The following is a 17902-nucleotide window of genomic DNA, read 5'->3' as shown; positions in this document are numbered from 1 at the left end:
ACACAAAAACAATAAAGTTTATCAGTTTGAACATTAAAGATCTTATCTTTGTGGTGTATTCAGTTGAATACAGGTTGAAGAGGATTTGCAGATCATTGTATTCTGTTTTTATTCACATTTTATACAATGTCCCAACTTCATTGGAATTGGGCTTGTACACACCATTCAAATCAGGACGCTTTATGTGGAATATTTTCTTTTCTTCAGAATTTAATGAATCCCACTGATACTAACAGGTAAGAATGTATATTTACTATGTATCTTTTACTCTGCCCATCAATGCATTAGTGGACGTATTTTAGTTGTTTAAGCCGCAGCTGGGTTCAAAGTATGTGAAAAAGCATCAGCTTTTAGTTCGTAATGATGGTGTGTATAATACGGAGATAAACTGTGACTTCTAATACTGTGTTTTACTGCTTTTGAAAGACGATGACAGTGTTTGGGGTTTTATTTTTTTAATTCATTTTTCATGCATTCTTTTTGTGTTTGTGATCCTTGAATTTACCCAGAAGCCCCTGCGGCACTTAAAGTGAAACTGGATTATCAGATTATCAGAAGCCGATAGTGTAATCTTTTTTAGCAGTTTATCGGTTTAGCATCATAAAAAGATAACTTTTCAGTTATCGGATTAATGGTTATCAAGGCTAACCTTTTGGTTAGCTGTGCCCACCACTGGCCTGCACCAATTAAAGCGCAACCGGAAGAACAGCTGACTGTAAATTTCTTCAAAATAAGGCAAGTAATAATAATGGACCTCTTATGCCATAGGACATATCACCATAGGACCTATGGTAATCCATTATTATTATGTGGTAGGGAGAATTACAGTTACACACAATCCAGTCATAAGGAGCAGTAGACAGCCACAGTCTGGCACTCGGGGACCAACTCCATACATAGAAATGCTGCCTTGGTCAGGAGCAAAGAAAGACCTTAATGAGCATGTAAAGAGGACACTATTGCTATCTTTTCAAAGAAAGACCTACACCAGAGCTTAACATAGTGTGGAAACCAAGGATTTTGGAAGGCAATTCAGCTTCAGTAATTAACACATTTTAAATTTAATTTAATTTAATTAGCTTATAATGCACCAAATCACAGCAAAAGCCGTCTCAAGGCGCCTTACATAAAACAAGTCAACATAAAATTGAATAAATAATTAAAAAAAATTCAAATACATGAATAAAACAGAAGTAAAAGAATAAAACAAATAAACATAAAAACTATCCATAAGAAAGAGAATAAAAATAGGTTTTGAGCCTTGACTTAAAAATGTTCACGGACTCAGACTGCCTCACGGTCGCAGGAAGACTGTTCCACAGGGTGGGTGCACGATACGAAAAGGCTCTTTGACCTGCTGACTTCTTCTTCACCCTGGGAACACAGAGAAGTCCCGCATCCTGTGACCGCAAAGCCCGGGCCGGCACGTAGAGTTCACGTAGAGTTTTAAAGTCATGTGATCATCAATGGGTAACTTATTTACAGAAATATCTAACAGACCACAGCTGTTTTGTGAATGCCAAGTTTTGTTTTTTTGTTCTTCTTTTGGAGGGTGCGGGTGAAGTGCATAATACAGAATTATCAACCACTCTGTACATTAACCAACAAAGCGATCATTATGCACACTGGACATAATTCTGCATAGTGACCATTTCATCACACCAACTGCAGCATGTGTTTAATAGGCCACTATACCGATCTAATAGTATTATCTAGCTGGTTAACAGTCATGTGACTGAGCAGAGAAACAATGTGAATGATGGTTAAGGTTACAAATAGTGAGGGGAAACTTGACCGCGTCATGAAAATGTGATGCATTTTTTGACGATATCACAATAAAGCAAATCAAAAACGTGAGACCTGGCTGGACTGAGCATAGTAACAATGTGATTGTAAATGAACACAGCAACAATGTGACTGAGCAAAGTACTATAGCAGTTTATACATCTGGCTGAATAGGACATTATAGCACATGTAAATTTTAAAAATTTTATTGAAGCTCTCCATGCAGACAGTTAAATCATCCACGGGTAAGAACAAAACCACTCGGAGGATCAGAAAGGAAATACAACATATATTTTGTGTTGCTAAAAAGATGCTCACTCACTCTATATATATAAGTTCCTATATAATATTTGTCTAATTTTAATGAACAAATACACTAAATAACATCTACACTTTTTGAGGAATTTGAATCTGAACTACAGTAAAACCTCAAGACATGAGTATACACTATTACACAGTAACCATGCTTTGCCAGCCCCATCTCATAACATATTTGCTCATACTAATTAATAATTGCACAGTGCAGGAATCAAATGGATAATTACCAGTTAGCCAGCTGTGAGTTTGCTCAGATTTGTTGGTTGTATGAGGTATAGATGGACCACTACTGTTTTTCCACAGTGTCCCTGAAAACACAAAGGAAGGTTATAATTTGATAAATAATCATGAAGGTGTACTCCATAAATTGAAATCTTACTCACTAAAGTGTGATCTGTTGTGCAGGACATCGTAAAGCATGTTACATTTCCTCAGATCATTACTGTGCAAGCCTTTACAAGTGCAAGGCTGGAGAAGCGCAGTGCCCACAGCAGCCAAGAAGGACATTTTGCAGTCGTAATCATGACTGAGCAGGCCAGCTGGATCCATTTGGGTGAGACACGCATGATATTCGAGGTCACTGTCATCACATTGTACATCTTCAGGTGCCCAGCATTTGGCTCGGAAAGTTTTTAACAGGTTTCTGGAAATCAAACATGTTCAGGTGCAGGAAGTGAATGCTTTTTTAAATAAAAACATATATGTATGTACACTCTTACAGACTGGGAGCATATAGTGTTTTTTTTGTTGTTGTTGTTTTAAATGACAGAAAATCACTGAGGGAGCCAGTGGCTTCAGCGTTTTCAATTGGGAAAACAGCCTGCATATGGGTTTTGTTTCTGTTGCAACAATAAACAGTTAATGACTATCGTATAACGCATGATGATAAAAAAAATGAAGTACTCACCTTCAAAGAACCAAGCATCCAATCTGCAGTCACAGATGTTTTTTTTTTTGTGTGTCTTTATTGCGATAAATTTTGAGTCACAGATCAGCAAAAATAAATCTCTATGCTTTCATTTTTTTTTTTATTATTATGCATGAAAATTTAGGGACAGAGGTTGTTTTTAATGCATAAAAAATAATCAAAACTTAGATTCTTTGAAATGCTGCTATATCCAAACCAAAATAAGTTTATTATTGATAAGAAATGGCTGTATAACACAAGTACATTTTCCATAAGGGCAAAGGGTATAACTGTAAGTTGGTTTTTGGCTGTCAGTCCATGTTGTTTTGGAGAAAAGTTAAATTCTCAAATGAATTAAGAGCTGAGCCCTTGCCACACATCTGAGCAGCTTTTGTCACCATCTAGCGGGCAAACAAACAGCAACAAAAAAATAGATACCCAATCATAGCCTGAAATAAGGTGTAATCAGTGGCAAAAGGGCAGCTGCAGAACATTGTGAGCAATTGGTAAATACAAAACATGACTAATCAGATTTAATTACTGCAGATCTGGAGTAATCTTAGGTAATAGTAGGTGAAAGTGGACAATTGGTTACAGTATGCAGTAAAAGGGACCAACTGTTTTCTCAGTAGAAGCCTCCTTCTGAGGCTCTGGTACAACATAAAACTGAAAACTGAAAAGCATGTTGCACTCTTCAACAGAAGACAGTTTTGAGATGTTGCCAGTGACATTTTAGCTTTTTGATAAAGTATGTGGGAAACAAACCCTAGGGCAAAAACAACTAACTGCATAATGAAAATTGCATATAGTCAAGTGTATTTGTGAAAAACAGTTACATTCATATGGAAGCATTTATGAAATAGTAGGTAACATATTTTTTTTAAATTGCACACTAAATTTTGAAATCAGGATTGAAATTGGGGCCAAAAATCAGCAATGGGAGACCAAGTAGTTCTTTTTCATTGTTGATCAAATGCATAAACAACAAACCTTTAATATCTAATTATAGTTTTGTAAGTAGAGTGAAAGTCTGAGTCATACATTTTATGTACCTGCAGTAGGAGTCCCCCACACACCGGTTCACAGTTTCCTGACAGAATGTAGTTTTTTCCCCGCATGTGCCACCGTGCAGAACACTCTTCGCTTGCATGCAGTTATTGTCTAAAGTGTCACAGTCGCACATGAGCAGCATCTCTGCGACGTTGTGTGGCATGCTGCCGTAGAACATCTGTGTGGCATGCTGACAGCGTCTGGAGTCGCACAGCTCTGGTGTACATGCCTGCAGAACAACTGCGAGGTGTCTGTTGCAAACAACATCACCGATGCAAACTTGTGTTTGCTCCAGGCAGGATCCTGCACCATCATAAGCTATAAAAAGGGGAAGAGTTTTGGAAAAGGGAGAAGCACAAATTTGATATATTTTAATGAAAAAGATTTTCATGAAGTCCATGTTACCATATCCTGTTAGGCTGCTAGATTTCCAGTCCATCGCTGCACCCGTCTTCTGTTGACCTACAACAATTTAAAATACTGATTAGCCTTGATCCAACAATAAGCTGTCACAGCCAGTCTATTGTTGATGGCTCTCATTCTGCAGCATAATAGTCTTTGCTGCTGCATCAGAACCCCTTTGGTAAACAAATAGGTAATTTTCCTCACAAATGATTATCTGCAACTATACTGAGAATGCTGCACCTGTCTTTTGGAGGCATTGTGTCGCCAGTGCTTGTAAAGAGTCACAAAGCTCCTCCTCCCATGTGCACACACAACCGTGCAGTGAAGGATATTGGTTCAGTACAGCCTGGATGGTCATGTTACACACCGTAGAGCCCTTTAGTCGGCATGCTCTGTCTTCAACAACACAAACAGAACAAGAAGCAGAAAAACAAGATTTCATGTGTGTGCAGTCAGTTCCACCCATTCACCCGCATCAATGTTTGTTTTCAGCCCCATATGGTGTATGACTGTTAGCATAACTAATGAAAAACACCTAAACCCTTGTTAATGAAGCTTGATGTAGGGGTGGGATATGGTCCTCCTCAGGTCATGTTGAAATTTGGAAAAGATGATGGTGTTTTTCAGATACTAACTTTCATTGGAGTTGTGCGGAGACTAGTCAGGATTGAGGGGAAGATGAATACAGCAATGTACAGAGGCATCCTGAATGCAAACCTGTTCCAGGGTACTCTTGACCAGGCTGGGGCAACGGTTCATATTTAAGCAGGACAGTGACCCTAAGCACACAGCCAAGTGGCTTCAGGACAACTGCCAGAGCCGACATTAATTCAACTGAACATCTTTGGAGAGATCTGAAAATGTATGTGTACCGACGCTCAACATCCAACCTGATGGAGCTTGAGAGGTGCTGCAAAGAGAAATGGGCAAAACTGCCCAAAGATAGTGCACCAAAATTGTGGCATCATATAAAAGAAGACATTAGGCTGTAATTGCTGCCAAAGCTGCATCAACAAAGTATTAAGCAAAGGTTGTGAATACCTAGGGCCCCTTCACACATAGTGCGAAGTTTGGTCAATGTCTGGTCGATTATGGCTAAACAGCACAAAACAGTTCAAAATTAGTGCACCACAAAATGTTGTGGTGACAGGCAGGCGTGTACGAACCCAGTGGAAGAGTTCATGCATGCTCCGGTGTCTTTTGAGCAAGAACAGTGTGAGGTGCAGCACATGGCACCACTTAGGTGGTATAAATAAAAAAAATAAAAACCAGCCGGTACCTGTGGAACCACATTGCACCGCATATGTAGAATAATTTTTTTAAATAAAGAGAAAAAAAACACCACCCACTGGACGCAAACTGGCACTTTTCAAAAGCTCTGATTACCAGTCAGCAACTTTACCACTGAGCTACAGAGCTCTTTGAAAGCTGCGGAAATCTGCCTCATATCAGGAAGGACATGGAAGTATTACAAAAAAAAAAAATAAATAAATCACACACCATATAAAAACATTTATCAAGCAAGCAATACAAGTATGATCCTTTCTGTTTCTCTGTAAATGACCCATGGTCACAGACATACAGTCATGAAATAACATGAATTAGAAGCAGTTCACTCGTCTCATTCATGTCCACATCTGCTGGCGCATCTCCAACCGTGTCTTGTGGACGATGCACCACAGGACACCGTGTCATATGGAACAGAGCTCACATGGGTGACGTGCCAGTGAGATTGCCTGCTGCGTGTTCTGATCTGACGGTTCATGTGCACGCTGTGCATGCACTAGCTGCAGCACGTTGCCACAGTGATATGTGGTTTTATTTATGTCCACTTGATAACAGCAAACAGACACATGCACGCCACAGTGGGCAGTTCTTTGTCCATGTCCAAGCAAACACAGTATGTGGTGTCCAGCTGAGATTTCCAGATCCACAGATTTTCCACAGCCACTTCAGTGGGAGGACACACCTCCTGTCATCTTAGTGCACAGAACAAAGCCACACTCATGTGGGACTTAGACAAATTTCTCTGCGAGTACGAAAGTGATTGTCTGCAGTCTGTTATCGTGCCAAGAGTGTGGCTGGCCACACATTTTCTAAGCGTCATGTGAGCAGTGTTAGATGTTCATGCATGTCACCTGGAATTTGACCGGCACCTGCTGTGTGAGGGTGCAATGGGATCGTACAGCGCACACTTTGTCTTTCAGACCCTTGTTTGCGCAAATAGTTGTACCAACAGGTGTACGAGGCGTTGGAGGCAGGGACGTCATTACAGGGTTTGCACACAATTCCTGCGTCATGCGCACTAAGTGTGCACTTTGTCCAAACTTTGCACTATGTGTGAAGGGTCCCTTATGCATGTGTGATTTCTTAGGTTTTTACTTCTAATAAATTTGCAAAAATTTCAAAAAGACTTTTTTCATATTGTCATTATGGGGTGTTGCGTGTAGAATTTTGTGGGGAAAAATGAATTTACTGCATTTTGGAATAAGGTTGTAACATAACAAAATATGGAGAAAGTGAAGCACTGTTAATACTTTCCAGATGCACTGTATATTCAGGTTAGTTTTTGGGTAAGTCCTGCAAAATTTTGCAATTTTGTTGCTTTTTTTTCAAAATCCAACATTGCTGTAATCTAATATTTAAATGGCACATAATCTGAGTGAAAAATACGGTACATTATACAAAGAGATTGTTTGTTTTGGGTGTAACATGAAAAACAGACTGTGTTCAGTTGTTCCCTTTAAGAGTCAGTGCACTGCTGTTTAGAAAGTGGACTCAATAGAAAGGTTTTCTGGTGTGTTAATGGATCAGCACCCATATGTTAGAGCACAGCAGTAGACAGTGGCCACAAAAGCTCCCTGAGGTGAAGCAGTAAGAAGATTTGTATTTTTCTACAAATGTTTAAGTTAATGAATGTTTAGAGTTTAGTTTTATTTGTGCAAATAAGCTGAGTGTACATACATCATGAATCTGCTTACGTAAGTTGAGTCTGAAATACCCAAACAAATCTGCGCTCAACTTTAGACTAGGACTTCAGTGGCCATAACTAGATGCATATATATAATACCCTATGTTTTTTTTTTTTCAAATTTTTCATGCTATTTATTTATTTATATTCTGTTATTTGGCTTAGCTTAGTGGTCTGGCACACTGAACAAAAGACCACATACTTTTTGACATCAGAGGCCATGTTTGGTCAGAAGAACCTGAGTCTCAGGCAAGCTAGTGTTTTTGAAGCACCCAGGTGCCCTGCTGTGGGGTGGTCATGGTAATACCTCAGCAGACTACCACGGATGGCAGTGGGGGCATAGAGCTTCATTTACTTGAGTGGATGCAGACCACATTTAGTTTTTTGGTCATGAAAGTAAAGCAGTCCGTCCAGAGCGGCATACTGGGAGAGATCACTATTGTCGTCATTGTGGCTGCATTCCTCCATTTTACGTTGCAACTCTCCAGTTACAGGGTCATCCAGTTGCAGCTGTTGTACCTGCGAGTGGTCCACCAAGAGTACGAAGATCAAGGCTGCCAATGACAGCATGCATTGGTAGGAGGTCCATCAGAGCATCTGTTGCTGTGAGAGGGTTACGTGACAGTGCATCAGGAACTTTGTTACGCTCACCAGGCTTGTGAACTATGCTGAAATCAAAATCCTGGAGGCGAAGGGACCATCTGGCAAGCCTGCCAGAGGGGTTTGGGCGAGCCATTAGCCATCTCAGGCTGCTGTGGTCTGAGTAGATGGTGACATGTAGACCTTCAATGTATGGCCTGAAGTGCTCTAAGGTCCAAATAACAGCCAAGCACTCCTTTTCTGGAGTGGAGTATGGTTTTTCTGACTTGTGTAGTGCACGGCTGGCAAATGCCACAGCAACATCTCTCCCCTCATCATCTTTCTGCATTAGTGCAGCACCAAGTCCAGCATCTGTGTGAATGAAGAAGGGATGCTCAAAGTTGGGGAACCTTAACACTGGTGTAGTGATGCAGTTTTTCAAAAGATCCAAGGTTGCTTGACACGTGCTGTTCCAGTTGAAAGGTGCATCCTTTTTTGTAAGTGCAAAAAGTGGCTTTGCATGATGAGCGTAGTCCATCACGAAGCATTGCTAATAGTCTGACAGGCCAAGGAACTGTCACAGTTGCTTTGCAGAGGTTGGCACTTTAAAGTCCATTACGGCTTTGACTTTGTCAGGGTCAGGCTATATGCCAGATGGAGTGACACGATAACCAAGGAAGGCGAGCTCACAGAAAGTCCAGGGACTCATCCATACATGGGAGTGGATATGAGTCTTTCACAGTCAGCTGATTGAGACCTCGAAAATCAACACACAATCTTGGATCTCGTGGGGGTTTGTTCATGATGACCACAGGAGCAGACCATGGCCCTGATGCTGGCTCGATGATGCCCTCCTTTAACATTTTTTTAACTTGCTCCTCAATTATTTATTTGTATTTATTTTTATTTTTTTAACGGGTGAAGTGCGATAGGGAGGGAGATTGACAGAAAATCCAGGGGACTCATCTATACGTGGGAGTGGATATGAGTCTTTCACAGCCAGCTGATTGAGACCTCGAAAATCTACATACAATCTTGGATCTCGTGGAGGTTTGTTCACGATGACCACAGGAGCAGACCATGGCCCTGATGCTGGCTCGATGATGCCCTTCTTTAACATTTTTTGAACTTGCTCCTCAATTATTTATTTGTATTTATTTTTTATTTTTTTAATGGGTGAAGTACGATAGGGAGGGAGATTGACAGGTTTTGCTTCCCCTGTGTCAATAATATGTTGAGCTAATGATGACGGCCCAAGTGACCATCAAACAGACCACTGTAGCTCTCAAGCAATCTTAACAGTTGAGCTTTTTCCTCCTTCACCAAGCAAGCATCCTCTTTGTCACTCAGAACCAATGGTGAAACATCAAGAAACATCATAGTTCCAACGTCAAAGTCACAGGTATCTGACCTGTCATCCTCAAGGTCACCAGGAAAGTGTTGGTTTTCTCCATCATTACTGTTCTGGTAGGCACATGTATGGTCAGGGAGGTACGTATTATAAAGTCCATTCCCAGAACAATAGGGGAGGAGAGCTCAGAGATTATAATGAATCTCTGGTAGACATGCTTGCCCATAAATCCGATGGTAAGCCAGGTGACTCCCAGGGGGTTACAGTAAGTGTTATTTGCAAGGAGAAGAGGCAAACCTGATGAGGCTGTAGTAATACGTTGGTTTTTGGTGTTCTCAGAAATCATGTCCGCCCTCACAGCTGAAAGTGAGGTTCCTGTGTCGAGTGTGGCATCTGGTGCTGCACCTTTAGAGTTCACTTTGACTTTAAATGGGGTGTTTCATGAAGACAGCGAAGTTACGTCCTTAACGTGATCAAGCACAGGCTGCTCATGTGGGACAGGAGAAGGTGGGGGAGGCGGAGTTATTGTCTGGGGGGAAGGTTGCCTCTGCGAAATGACCTCCCCCCTTGGAAGTTTCCCTGCCTCCTACCAGGGGGCCTCGACTCTGATGCTGAGTCACCCTTGGCAGTGCTTGCACCATCAGGGTTGAAGTTTAAGCCTAAGTTTCAGGCATGGACTTGGGAGGACTTGGGGGACCCCTCGGAGTGATGGAGCAGTTAGGGCAGGTGTGGGATATAAAACCAGGCAAGGAGCATTTGAAGCAGTGAGTGCCACCACCATTTCTACTTTTTACTTGAGATTGGGGAATTTGCATGATACTGGGGCCAAAGACAGAATGGAGGTTATGTGCTCTCAACATTAGGTCAATGACTGAATCAACAGGTGTGCCAAAAAGAGCGACTCTGTATTTCTCCTGAGCGTGCTTACAGATCAGCTCTATCTGCTCTATTTCAGATGGGGGATTCCTCAGTTTCTTGAACTTATCAAGCATGTGGGCTACAAATGTTGATAGGGACCCTGGAAGCGGTCAAGAATGCCTCTCATCACACGGTCTTGGTTATCAGAGGGGAGGAAGACTGTTCTGAACAGCACACAAAAATCGTGTTATTAAGTGTGCTTAATAACCTGGTTATTAAGCACACTGAACCATTTTGTTGCTTCATCAGACAAAAAGCGTGGCAGCTCCCTGAGGATTTGAGCATCTGAAAGTTCAAGAGAGGACCTGTAAGTACTAAGGGACTGCAGGCAGTGCTCTGGGTGGATTACACCATTGCCAGGAAACACAGGAGGCTCGAGTTTAGCTTGGTGTAATGCAGCTGCTAAAACACTTGTTTTGTATCCTCCGCGCCTTTAGCATGTGATGGTGTCGCCACATTGGAGTATGCAGTTCCCCTGGAAAGAGGAGCAGGCACAAAGGGGGTTGAGGTGGCTACTGGGATGGGGTTGGGGGACTTAGCAGGGGGGCATGCAGTGGCTAACTTGTCATCTCTGTCCCAATGCGCCAGAATGTTTCCTTGTAGGTTAATAGATTCATGTAGGCACTGCTGAAGCATGTCGACTGTGGCCTGCAAGCTCATTACTTTGCGTTCAAGGTCCACATTCTCATGTCTGGGAACAGACAGTCTTGGGAGAGCTGCAAAGTCAGTGTCATCATGTGGGTCTTCAAAGTTGAAGTACTCAGGATGTTTAGCCATGGCTTTAACTCGACAATTCAATCTGAGGTCTCCACAACCTTTCCCTTTTCTCAAGTATGTTATCTTATAACAAAGTTTAAAAGAAAACTGAAAATTGACTAAATGTACATCTGAAACTATATATATCAACAAAAGATATGCAAGTGCCGCACGTCTTTTTTTCTCTTTTATTATCAATTTTTTTCTCTCTTCTTTTTTATTTTTTCTATTTTTTTATTTTTTTTGTCTCTTCTTTTTACTGATCACTTTCAATTCTCAAATAGCTATGAGATCAAATATGCAGAGTCCCTTATAGTCATCGCTCACAGTCCACAAATTACTCTCTTCTCTGCCGTTTCTCCCACGAACACGACAGGCACTGATCCACATTTCAGTTCAGTTTTAAGAATCCACACAGTCTCATAGTTTATCTAAAGCCGATAATGGCAGAGCAAGAACGCAGGACGGGAATCCACACTTGTTGAAACGTGTCTGTTTGGACCTTTGATGTTGCTGACGCACACAGCTAACTAGCGCAGGCTGCTAACCACTCCACGGTGCTTATCCACTTGTTGAGTCCTGGTAACGGCTCGTAGACTCCAAGTGATGCAGGAAGGTCCAAGGAAAAGATGTTCGGGCACCAGTTGTGATGGTCTTGATCCATATTTTTTAGGGTCAGTGTTGTTTGAGAGCATTGGAGGCTAGGACGATTAGCCAGGAAGTGCACAGCTACTCAGGTCCGGGTTTCCACAATGCTCATTTTTATTACAAATGAAAACATAACCATACAATGCCAGGTTATACGGCTATTTAACATACAAACCAAGTACGAATCCATACATCACTTGTGAGTCGAGTGGCAAAAGATGAAGGCGGGAGCTCGGCTTAAGACATGTTTATAACGAGGGCACCACACAGACTGAAAAAAATCATATTAACTGTTGCGCCCTCTGGTGGCATGGCATAGTCTCTCTTAAGGGTACATCACACAACCTCGACTGTTACAACATGGATGCACAAATCATTGGAATTGTGAGAATTTAGAAATGGGGCAACTTTTCTATTTAACACAAGCGCTAAACTGAGTTTCATAAAACCTGGTGGAAAGGTTCTGTATGGTCAACAGAAAAACGCTTTCAGTTTTACAGTAGATCCATTTAAAAGAATGGATCCATTTTTTTCTGTCTTTAATATTGAAAGATGAGTCCATTTTTCAAAAATTTTCATCAGTTACTCAATAAAATGTTTAATCTCAAAACCAAAAATGTAGCACGGTTAAGATTTTTCTTTAATCATGTTTTTGTTTTATCTATCTTTAATATTGAAAGGTGAGTCCATTTTTTGAAAATTTTCATCAGTTTCTCATCAAAAGTTTGAATCTCAAAACCAAAAATGTAGCATAGTTAAGCTTTTTCTTTAATCACGTTTTTTGTATATCTTTAATATTGAAAGATGAGTCCATTTTTCATCATTTTTCATCAGTTTCTCAACAAAATTTGGAATCTCAAAACCAAAAATGTAGCATGGTTAAGCTTTTTGTTTAATCATGCGAAATAAAATATTTTAGTCCATTTATGATGCCATGGAGAGCTGCGAGCAGTCCCTTTAGCTTCACATGTGACGGTTGCAGTGTGTGCATATAAATGAAAGCAGACAAAATGTGTCATCTCAAATTCCTATTGGAACGTCATACTTGTTTTTCAACAGCAGGTGAAAACCTATTTATTATTACTTTGTTATATAGTTTTGGCCTCAAGCTGTTCTCTCACTTATCACATTTAAGCCCTACACCGAGAGGTGAAATTCAATAATGTGGCACCATGTCTTATGTTCCATAAATGCAGTGTTCCCATCCCCTGCAGCACAAACTTGACAGTACAAAGGTGTCATTTATTTACCGTTCACCCCACAGGTGCCACTGTAAAACGCCTCCTCACTCCTGCATAAATCTGACACACAGGCAACCAAAACAGCCAAACAGCCCGAAGGTTCCGATGAAATCTGCATATCTGATATCTGCGAAAAAACAATTCCTGCAAGACAGGTGCATGATAAAACTAGTATCACATCATCACCCTCATCCTGAAAATTAATAGTGATGTACAATTAAGCTTAATCTTCCAGAGCTGATGTTGATTTAATACAATTAATGAAATATGTCTGATGACATGTAGCATACATAAACTTTCAAATTCAAATTGCACACTAATATAAAACCATAATTTATCAGAAAAAAAGTCACATTTGACTCACCAAGTATGACAACAGCATCCAGATGTTTTGCTTGCATGATAGCTGTCGACAGGCTGCTCGTGGCAAATCTAAAGGTCTGCTGCCTCTGATGTAACCTTCCCTTTTGATGTCGCTATCTGAGTGTGATCACGCCCTCCACAGTCACCAATATGTCACACATTTACTGGAAGTTACGTCCTCTGCAGTGTCACTAAATGAAAGATGCAGGTTTGCTTTTCCTGTTTGTCCGCTACCAACAAAAATTAAATTGTGACCAAAGAATCTCTCCCCCTCTGGCATATGTATCTGGTTGCATGTTTGGTTTATGTTACTGGAAAATATGGAATCAAAATGTTGTAGCTCGTTTTTTTATTTTGCAAACATCTTCCTGAAAGCACCAGTGCGATTGCTGCTCACCTTCATTTAACATTAAGTAGTGCAATTGTAAAATTTTATGGAGCTACTTTAAGTACTGATGGAGGCTAAAGAAATTACTGGTTCAAACCAGTTCTGCTGATCATTGTTCATGGCTTCTTCTGAGCATAGAAGCAGAGAGACTGGAATGCCAACTCAAGATCTCGTTCCACTGGTTCTGTTTGTGAGCTTGCGACTCCGAGATTTCAGCCACTCAAGCCATGAGAGTTGGAGTAATTCACTTCCGGTTGCCTGCCAGCAGTAACACCAGATGCGCTTTTAAAGCACAGTTTCTGCGTGTTTTCTTGCGTTTTCTGCTGTGGCTTCAGCAAGTTATCCCCTCGAAGTATGTTCAGAGTGCAGCTTGAATGAAGTTCTTGTTGATTTTAAATCGTATTCAGGACAAAACTTGATAATATTATTGATAAGAGCATGCAGACTGCAGCATGCAGATTTTCTGACACAGTTGGTGGCATGCTGCAGAAAATCCTGGTCAATAATCACTAATTATTCGTAAAACGTGTATAAAAACACAATAAAAACACACACCATTCACCATTTAAAAAAGCATCATAGTAAAACTCAAATATAAAACTCATAAATAGCACAGTAAAATAAAAAAAAATACAGCCTGAAAAAAAAAAAAAAAAAAAAAAATATATATATATATATATATATATATATATATATATATATATATATATATATATATATATATATATATATATATATATACAAGGTCTGTTAGAAAAGTATCCGACCTTTTTATTTTTTGCAAAAACCATATGGATTTGAATCACGTGTGATTGTATCAGCCAAGCTTGAACCTTTGTGCGCATGCGTGAGTTTTTTCACGCCTGTCGGTTGCGTCATTCACCTGTGAGCAGGTTTTGAGTGAGCAGTGGTCCACCCCTCTCGTCGGATTTTTATTGTGAATAAAATGTCGGAACGATTTGGAGCTTTGCTGCATCAAATTTTTCCAGAAACTGTGAGAGACCTCCAGGTGGACACCATTCGGAAAATTCAGATGGCTTCCAGGGACGATTTTATGGGGATCGCACAGATTAAGGAGTGCTCCAGCTGGTTTAAAGACCACCCACAGCGTCTGAGAGCGCGGCGCACTCCGAGCGCCGATCGACAGGCTGAAACAACCAGATCATTTCCAACGTGAAGGCTTTGTTGATCCAGGACATTGTCTGACTTACACAACAATGGCAGAAGACGTGGACATCAGTACTTTTTCGGCACATTCCACTGTTACAGGAGTTTTTTTCATGGAAAGAGGAGCAGAGGGATGCGCCACCGTGCCGCTCATGGCGCGGCACAAAACCACCTCCGTGTTGGTCTCACAGGACGGCTTTCAGATGGCTTTTAGACGGCTTTCGGTGGCTTTTCAGTCATGTGACTATCCGAGAAACTGTGCATGAGCTAGACATGCCCCAACATGTCCTGTGAGGCTTCATCACGGCGTTGCTTTGCCCCATGCAGACGAAGACAGAGGTGGAGGTGGCGCATTCCTCCGCTCCTCTTTCCATGACAAAAACTCCTGTAACAGTGGAATGTGCCGTTCATTTCCAAACTGGACGCTCTGTTGATCTGGGACGTCATCTGACTAGCACAGGAATTGCGGAAAACGTGGACATCAGCACTTTTTCGGCACATTGAGACAGACGTGCGGAGGAATTCCGCGCGTCGCGGTGGAGCCGCATGGCGCAAAGCAACACTATGATGAAGCCTCACAAGACATGTTGGGGCATGTCCAGCTCATGCACAATTTCTCGGATAGTCACACGACTATACTGGTGGTATTGTATCACTTCCTGTTCCGGAGCACAGCGGTGTTTTGCTGTATCTGTTAGCTGTTTAATCTGCGCAGTTAGATTGATCAAGTTACGTAGATAACGATTTGTTTCACAGTGTAATCTTCACGTGCCTTAACTAAAGCACTCCCTCTGCTGAATCACCTCTAAATTATTTACACATTATTCACTTTGTGTGTTTTTAGGAATCCGCTAGCTTAGCGCAGCTACTAGCTCTTAGCCGGTTTAGCATAGCGGCTTCTCCTGTCTCTCCTGCACTTTTCTGCTCTGGGTGTGAAATGTTTAGTTATTCCTCGGCCTCCTTTAACAGTAATGGTACTTGTAATAAGTGTAGCTTATTCGTAGCTTTGGAGGCCAGGCTGGGCGAATTGTCGACTCGGCTCCGCACCGTGGAAAATTCTACAGCTAGCCAGGCCCCTGTAGTCGGTGCGGACCAAGGTAGCTTAGCCGCCGTTAGTTTCCCTCTGGCAGATCCCAAGCAGCCGGGAAAGCAGGCCGACTGGGTGACTGTGAGGAGGAAACGTAGTTCTAAACAGAAGCCCCGTGTACACCGCCAACCAAGTTCACATTTCTAACCGATTTTCCCCACTCGACGACACACCCGCCGAGGATCAAACTCTGGTTATTGGCGACTCTGTTTTGAGAAATGTGAAGTTAGCGACACCAGCAACCATAGTCAATTGTCTTCCGGGGGCCAGAGCAGGCGACATTGAAGGAAATTTGAAACTGCTGGTTAAGGCTAAGCGTAAATTTGGTAAGATTGTAATTCACATCGGCAGTAATGACACCCGGTTACGCCAATCGGAGGTCACTAAAATTAACATTGAATCGGTGTGTAAATTTGCAAAAACAATGTCGGACTCTGTAGTTTTCTCTGGGCCCCTCCCCAATCGGACCGGGAGTGACATGTTTAGCCGCATGTTCTCCTTGAATTGCTGGCTGTCTGAGTGGTGTCCAAAAAATGAGGTGGGCTTCATAGATAATTGGCAAAGCTTCTGGGGAAAACCTGGTCTTGTTAGGAGAGACGGCATCCATCCCACTTTGGATGGAGCAGCTCTCATTTCTAGAAATCTGGCCAATTTTCTTAAATCCTCCAAACCGTGACTATCCAGGGTTGGGACCAGGAAGCAGAGTTGTAGTCTTACACACCTCTCTGCAGCTTCTCTCCCCCTGCCATCCCCTCATTACCCCATCCCCGTAGAGACGGTGCCTGCTCCCAGACCACCAATAACCAGCAAAAATCTATTTAAGCATAAAAATTCAAAAAGAAAAAATAATATAGCACCTTCAACTGCACCACAGACTAAATTATAGTGGGCGATTTTAACATCCACTCAGATGCTGAGAATGACAGCCTCAACACTGCATTTAATCTATTATTAGACTCAATTGGCTTTGCTCAAAATGTAAATGAGTCCACCCACCACTTTAATCATATCTTAGATCTTGTTCTGACTTATGGTATGGAAATTGAAGACTTAACAGCATTCCCTGAAAACTCCCTTCTGTCTGATCATTTCTTAATAACATTTACATTTACTCTGATGGACTACCCAGCAGTGGGGAATAAGTTTCATTACACTAGAAGTCTTTCAGAAAGCGCTGTAACTAGGTTTAAGGATATGATTCCTTCTTTATGTTCTCTAATGCCATATACCAACACAGTGCAGAGTAGCTACCTAAACTCTGTAAGTGAGATAGAGTATCTCGTCAATAGTTTTACATCCTCATTGAAGACAACTTTGGATGCTGTAGCTCCTCTGAAAAAGAGAGCTTTAAATCAGAAGTGCCTGACTCCGTGGTATAACTCACAAACTCGCAGCTTAAAGCAGATAACCCGTAAGTTGGAGAGGAAATGGCGTCTCACTAATTTAGAAGATCTTCACCTAGCCTGGAAAAAGAGTCTGTTGCTCTATAAAAAAGCCCTCCGTAAAGCTAGGACATCTTACTACTCATCACTATTTGAAGAAAATAAGAACAACCCCAGGTTTCTTTTCAGCACTGTAGCCAGACTGACAAAGAGTCAGAGCTCTATTGAGCCGAGTATTCCTTTAACATTAACTAGTAATGACTTCATTACTTTCTTTGCTAATAAAATTTTAACTATTAGAGAAAAAATTACTCATAACCATCCCAAAGACGTATCGTTATCTTTGGCTGCTTTCAGTGATGCCGGTATTTGGTTAGACTCTTTCTCTCCGATTGTTCTGAGTTATTTTCATTAGTTACTTCATCCAAACCATCAACATGTCTATTAGACCCCATTCCTACCAGGCTGCTCAAGGAAGCCCTACCATTATTTAATACTTCGATCTTAAATATGATCAATCTATCTTTATTAGTTGGCTATGTACCACAGGCTTTTAAGGTGGCAGTAATTAAACCATTACTTAAAA

The 17902-nt window shown here is 41.3% G+C and overlaps 1 protein-coding gene across 1 annotated transcript; it reads right to left on the bottom strand.

Moving 5' to 3' along the window:
• Positions 1-2069: 2069 nt before the first annotated feature.
• On the bottom strand, positions 2070-13436 carry gfral (GDNF family receptor alpha like). The gene is made up of 7 exons (XM_034184921.1): positions 13294-13436; positions 12939-13073; positions 4706-4861; positions 4466-4522; positions 4063-4378; positions 2487-2746; positions 2070-2411 (listed from the first exon to the last, which is right to left on the bottom strand). The coding sequence occupies exons 1-7, from the start codon at positions 13328-13330 to the stop codon at positions 2236-2238; spliced, it is 1137 nt and encodes a 378-aa protein (XP_034040812.1). The 5' UTR covers positions 13331-13436; the 3' UTR covers positions 2070-2235.
• Between the last annotated feature and the right edge of the window lie 4466 nt (positions 13437-17902).

Source organism: Thalassophryne amazonica, chromosome 13 (assembly GCF_902500255.1).
Source record: "Thalassophryne amazonica chromosome 13, fThaAma1.1, whole genome shotgun sequence".
Classification (NCBI taxonomy): domain Eukaryota; kingdom Metazoa; phylum Chordata; class Actinopteri; order Batrachoidiformes; family Batrachoididae; genus Thalassophryne; species Thalassophryne amazonica.
This window is presented reverse-complemented; position numbering and strand designations above follow the sequence as displayed.